A 6,306-nucleotide genomic window follows, 5' to 3' on the forward strand; every position below is an offset into this window, starting at 1 on the left:
TGGACCGTCCAAAAGAAGGGAGTGAAATTCTTTTTATAGAATCCTAAACTTTAATTACTTTTGTTGAGAGTCGACCACTGTAAAATTTTGTTAGAATCCAATCACCTATAATGGAATCGAGGGGAGGGGGGACGTAAAAACCTTACCCTTGTACAAAAATTTTACAAAAATATTAACCATTATTTAGAAGATAGGAAACCAGATGATCTTTAACAAAGACTCAAAGGTAAAAGGGATCTATATCAGATTTTTCCTTGTGAGTAGATCTGGTATTTAGATATTTTAAATTCACTAAATGAAGATGATGGGCAAAACATTAATGCAACAAGAGGGACATCTAAAATAAAACTGGGTTAAGAGATGAATTTTACATTGAATCCTTGTATACCGTTCAGTTTCTTAATTTGGGCCAATGTCATGCTAGATAGATTCCAGTGATAAAGTAAAACCACGAAATGAAAGCGTTTGACGATGGCGGTGGGGGTGGGGGCACAGCAATACATTGAAATTGGCCATCATCAATTCATCATGATTCACGGCTTTATTCCAAACCGTGTCGTAGCGAAAGCGTACAACAATCCTCATTTGTGGCGCTTTTGGTATTGGATTCCAAGTTACCACCAATGATCGTGTGATGGGTCCCATTCATCCCACAGAAAATTTTCCAGGTCCAAGCGACCGAGCCAGATTGTTTGTTCACACACAGACACAGACACACGCCAACCTGGCTGCGGCCGGCCAGCAGCCCCCCGTGTCCGCGTCACTCTGCTCTCTCTCTCTCTCTCTCTAAACGCGTCATTCAGATTCAGATAATCAGATAATCAGATTTAGTGCACTCATTAATCAATCAGCTAATCCAAATTCCATAATTCCTACTACTAGGCCGAGGCCGTTGACGTCGTCCTTTTAATCTTTCCACGAAATGACAGTTCTACCTCTTGACTTCCGTAAAGGAGTGCAGCAGCTGATCACAGATGGGTCCCACCCCACCAACCCTTTGTTTGACCTACAGTACCCGTTCCCCCCCCCCTCGATTTCCGGGTCTTGCGGCTCGGAACGGTTTAGAAACTTCTGTGAGTTCACATGCATGCAAATGAAGAAGGTTTCATTTCATCTCTGAACTCTGATGATGAGCAATGCTCATGTTTTTAGGATTAGGATTCCCAGTTCCCACCCCACATGTATAAGACGGCCCCACCTGGACCTGACATGAGGTTTTATGTGAGAAGTCAACAAAATTGATCAGATAATCACGACCATTCAGTCTTTTCTTTTGGGTGTTTATTACGAGAGAGAGAGATCTTTGGGTTGAATGGTTGCGATTGGGTTTGATGTTGAGGCTGCAAGGGGAGGTGGGTTGCTGCTAATCACAGACACAGTCATTGATAAGCTATTTAATTTGATTTTACTGATCGAACAGAGGCGAGGGCCGGGGTTGGCTTATTAATTTATTCATTCATTTTGTTATGGGTAGTTTCTATAAAATGGGCCAAAAGACAGGGTCAAGTTCTAGAAGCTCTTCTTCTCTTAAGTCTAAACCTCTTCTCCAAGCAAAAACCATGTACTTAGCAGCAGTTTCAGAAGAGACTACTACTACTACGACTACCAAATCTCCCTCCGTCCACAAAATGACAACACCAAATTTACCCAACTGGATTGCATTTGCCACCCACGAAACGCGTCCAAGTAGCTGGAAAATTGCTTTCTCGATCATGATTTTCTTTTCTAACTTGGTGAACCATAAATAATTAGTATTAATTAACATTATCAAATTGCTTTCAAATCGATGACTACCTCCACGAACGTGGTCCTCCTCTGTACTTCTACTTTTTCTATTTAAAAGAAAATGAAAAAAAACTAGTGTAATCCCAACCCAATGGGTCAGAGAGACCTTAATTAATTTTATTTCTCTTATAATTAACGCCAAAGACCTTTAATTTTACTCCATGGAATTGGAAGAAGACATATAAACAGGAAAACCGGGGTGACGAAATTCCACTTCAGCTACTAGATTGGAAAAAGAAAATGCTGACAAATTGTAAAATATTTATCTTATAATATGCTGATTGATACATTCAAAAACATTGGCCTCCAGTTTCGTAGCTGCTTTTAGGTACAAAGTCAAGGGGGTAAGCAGGTAATTTCACTCGTACAACCTTTACCCACGACTCGCAATTGTATTCATATATATACATATATATGCATATGCATGTAAAGAGCAATATCTAAAAAAGCAAGAAGATTTCCCTGTTGTGGAAGTGGAGCAAAGCAATTTTAGCGAAGAAGAAGATATCAAAGAGCTAGAGACTGCATAATTAAAAGGGGAGCAGAGACACGAACTTTTCTTCCTATGCTGAGAGTGGTTGGCGATTGAGTCTCAACCTTCTCTCTAAGTCTTCAAAACCAAAACCCATTTCTACCACCCTTATCACCTCTCTCATCGTCTGTCCGACGACCAACTCTGCATCGATTAATTCGGGCTCCAGAACCAACTCAGGCGATGATTAAGAAGTTCACGTCGAAATCCCTGGTTCCCTGTTGTTTTCAGGCTGAGATCCCACCGGAAGAACCCACCAAGAAAATAGTCAAGAAGCAGAGTTCTTTTCAGAGGATATCTGTGTCGGATATAAGCCTCTCAGGCCCATCGCTCTCGGCCGATGACATCTCGAGTTCTCTCATAGGGTCCAATCTTCACGTCTTTACGCTCGCAGAGCTGAAGGTGATCACGCAGATTTTCTCGACAAGTAATTTTCTCGGCGAAGGGGGATTCGGGCCGGTTCACAAAGGGTTCATTGATGATAAGCTCAAACCTGGATTGAAGGCTCAGCCCGTGGCTGTAAAGCTGATGAACTTGGAAGGCACGCAAGGCCACAGGGAATGGCTGGTAAGAATCCATTTTATATCACTCCCTTGTTGTCTTTCAAATCTATCTGTTTGACGAATGGCGTTAGATAGAACGGATAGGCTCGAATAAGATTGATTCAGCTGAACCTGAAATAGTTATGATCTATTAAATGATTGTTTGTTTGTTTGCTTTTTTTTTTTCAAATCTTAATCTTAATTTTGCATGTTCTGATATGATTTGCTTCGTCTCATTTGAATGTTGTTGTAGACGGAAGTGATATTTCTTGGGCAACTGAGGCATCCGCATCTGGTGAAGCTGATAGGGTACTGTTGCGAGGACGAGCACCGGCTTCTCGTGTATGAGTACATGGTACGAGGAAGCTTGGAGAATCAACTCTTTAGAAGTAAGTCTGCTCTTCCATCTGCTTCATTAATTATGGTTCCCTAATTTTTTTGGTATCATGTCTATCAGCTATTCGAACTTTTGAATCTATATGGATTGAATGGGATGTCTGGCTGCAAAAGTCTTATTGAAAAGGGGAAAACATAAAATAAAATGAAAATGCGCGGGTTTTATCTGGTAACTTGCTATAGGAGGGCTTTACTAGTTTTAAACAATGAATCTTATTCTTATAAATTAAAGGAAGTTAGGTTAGGTGAAGCAAAAAAAAAAAAAAAAACGAGAAAGTTTGGGACTAATTTTAGAAAAGTATGAAAGTAGGAAAAGATGGCAACTAGGATGGATGGAGTTGTAGCATTTTATTTTATTCCTTATGTGAGAAAGGCGTCCATCACCGAAGTCCACTGAAGAACTTGTCCAATAAGAAAGTTCTCTTCCCAGGCTTCTAGATGGTGAGGTAAAGTTACGTTTTTTTTTTTTTTTTAGATTTTTAAAACGAACCAGACAATAAATAGGTGAGGGTCTGGTTCGCAGGTCAAACGGTCTAATTATTTGAACCGAACAAATGGCCTCTTCTAACAAAATAAAAAAATAAAAAATAAAAAACAGTTAAAATCATTAAATGGTTCAAACGGTTCAACTATTTGGATCAGCGGTTTACTGACCAAATCAATGATTTTTTAGCAAAATAACAATTTTAAAATAAAAAGGAATTGATCACTTAACTGATTTCCGATTTTTTCAGTCGGACCGTCCGGTCCAATACAGTTTTGAAAACCATGCGTTTTTCCCACCAAGAAACAAGAAAGTAGTCATGGAAAAAACTAGAAAAAAGAAATTTCACCAATGATTCCATACATGCGAATTGATAGATGTGGGGCCGACGCCGAGCAATATCTCTATTTCAGAAGAAGGCATGGGTAAGGATAAAAAGTCAAAAGGTTGTTGGGGCATATATATATATATATTAATTTATGGAAAAAGAAGTCATGTACTTTTTTGACAAATGATTAAGGGTGCGCCTTTTCATCAAAAATTGGATGTACCCAATCAATGTTAATTTGTAAAAATTATATCGCATTCTACCTCAAAATTCTAAATACCATTGCATTGCAAACTTATTAATTCTCCCTAGCTATATTCTATTCTTTACACAGTAGAGACAGTAGAGTACTGGCATATATAATATGTTAAATCTAATTAAAATCTCTTTAATTTGAGAAATGCAGGATATTCTGCATCGTTGCCATGGCTAACAAGAATGAAAATTGCACTTGGAGCTGCCAAAGGACTTGCGTTCCTCCATGAAGCAGAGAAGCCCGTCATATACCGAGATTTTAAAGCCTCAAACATATTGCTAGACTCCGTAAGTTTCAATTAGTTAAACAATATACCGAGGGCTTAATGTATATATATATATATATTGAGTGCTAGCTCTGACCAATATTGTAATTAATTTTAGCAAATTTATTACTTAGATTGCATGCCTTTGATTTTGTATCATGTATCCAGGATTACACCGCTAAACTCTCAGATTTCGGGCTAGCAAAGGATGGGCCTGAAGGAGACGAGACACATGTTTCAACGCGTGTCATGGGCACCCACGGATACGCAGCTCCAGAGTATGTCATGACTGGTAAGTAAATTAAAGTAATGTATTCTTTTCCTTATTAGTCATGCATCGATCACTTTGTGTTACGTTTCTGGTTAATCCAAATAGATTCATTTGCTTCATCATCGATCTCATCTCATCTAGTTTTGACAATTGATCAAGGAATTAATATTTGTATGTTGCGCTAGCTAGCTGGGTTCTCCTTCCATGCATTCATTCCATTGACACACACGGTTTAATTTTCAGGTCATTTGACAGCCAAGAGTGATGTATACAGCTTCGGGGTAGTCCTATTAGAGCTGCTAACGGGGAGACGTTCAGTGGACAAGAACCGTGGCCCTAGAGAACAGAGCCTCGTAGACTGGGGAAGGCCTCTTCTGAACGATGTCCGTAAACTTGACCGGATTATAGACCCCAGACTTGAGGGCCAGTACTCCGTCAAGGGGGCTATGAAGGCGGGTGCATTGGCGTTCAAATGCTTGAGCCGCAACCCCAAGTCTAGACCAACCATGAGTAGTGTGGTTGAGACTCTGGAACTAATCCAGAAGCTCGATGACATTCCAGTTGGAACCTTTGTGTATATAGCTCCAACCGAAGACCGTAAGGTAGCTGATATTGATAACGAGCAAGGTGCTCAAGGACAAAATGAGGACAAGAAAAAGGCAAATGGTAATAATTTCCATCATCACCATGGCCCAAGTGGGCCAAGAAAGTATAAAAAGGGAGATGAAGCACATCAGAAGGACGAAAAAGAGGACAAGAAGAAAGAGAATGGCCACCACAGATACCACCACCACCATGGGCATAGACAAAGGATTAGGACACCAAGATCTCAGGCAGTAGTCCATTCTGATACTGTGGCAACGGCTTCAACTCTCCAAAAGCAGCATGAAAATCGGGGGAGATAATAGCTAGGTCTGGAGACGGCTTCAACACTTCAAAGCATCACCAAAATTAAGTAGAGAGGGTTGGTTTGTGGAGTAGTAGTAAATTAAATCACACTTAATTAAGTTGTACAGGTCTACATTGTCTTCTTAATTTCTTCTTTTCCTTTTCGGATCCATAAAGGAAAATATCTCTTTTGAGAATATATTTTGTCTCTCATTTTTTCTTTTGATGAATACGATCGAGTTTTTTTTTTTTTTTTTTTTTTTTTCTTTTTCTTTGAAGCCAAATAGGCAAAATTTATTCTATTGTCTCTAATATTCAAGAATTAATTCTATAAATCGATTCAAAATTTTCAACATTAATTCTTCCATATCTGAATAATCCCAGATGACAAGAGCATATATCCTTCATAAACCACAAGTCCAATGGACTTGCATTATTAATTAATTAGTGAATGGCTGGCTACTCATCCATGGAAACAGTCCTATAATTAAGATGGGGCTAGTACTGTTGATTTCCATCCAACAGCTAGCGATCGATGAGGTAATCATGTATCAAATGA

The 6,306-nt window shown here is 39.2% G+C and overlaps 1 protein-coding gene across 1 annotated transcript; it reads left to right on the top strand.

Annotated features, from left to right (window-relative positions):
- Window positions 1–2,218: 2,218 nt before the first annotated feature.
- LOC148846754 (serine/threonine-protein kinase RIPK-like) lies at window positions 2,219–5,946 on the top strand. The gene is made up of 5 exons (XM_088948408.1): window positions 2,219–2,884; window positions 3,113–3,248; window positions 4,474–4,610; window positions 4,757–4,880; window positions 5,103–5,946. The coding sequence occupies exons 1-5, from the start codon at window positions 2,501–2,503 to the stop codon at window positions 5,762–5,764; spliced, it is 1,443 nt and encodes a 480-aa protein (XP_088804534.1). The 5' UTR covers window positions 2,219–2,500; the 3' UTR covers window positions 5,765–5,946.
- Window positions 5,947–6,306: the final 360 nt, after the last annotated feature.

The sequence above is a fragment of the Nelumbo lutea genome, chromosome 6 (genome assembly GCF_056320005.1).
Source record: "Nelumbo lutea isolate HS-2025 chromosome 6, American lotus-T2T, whole genome shotgun sequence".
In the NCBI taxonomy this organism is placed as follows: domain Eukaryota; kingdom Viridiplantae; phylum Streptophyta; class Magnoliopsida; order Proteales; family Nelumbonaceae; genus Nelumbo; species Nelumbo lutea.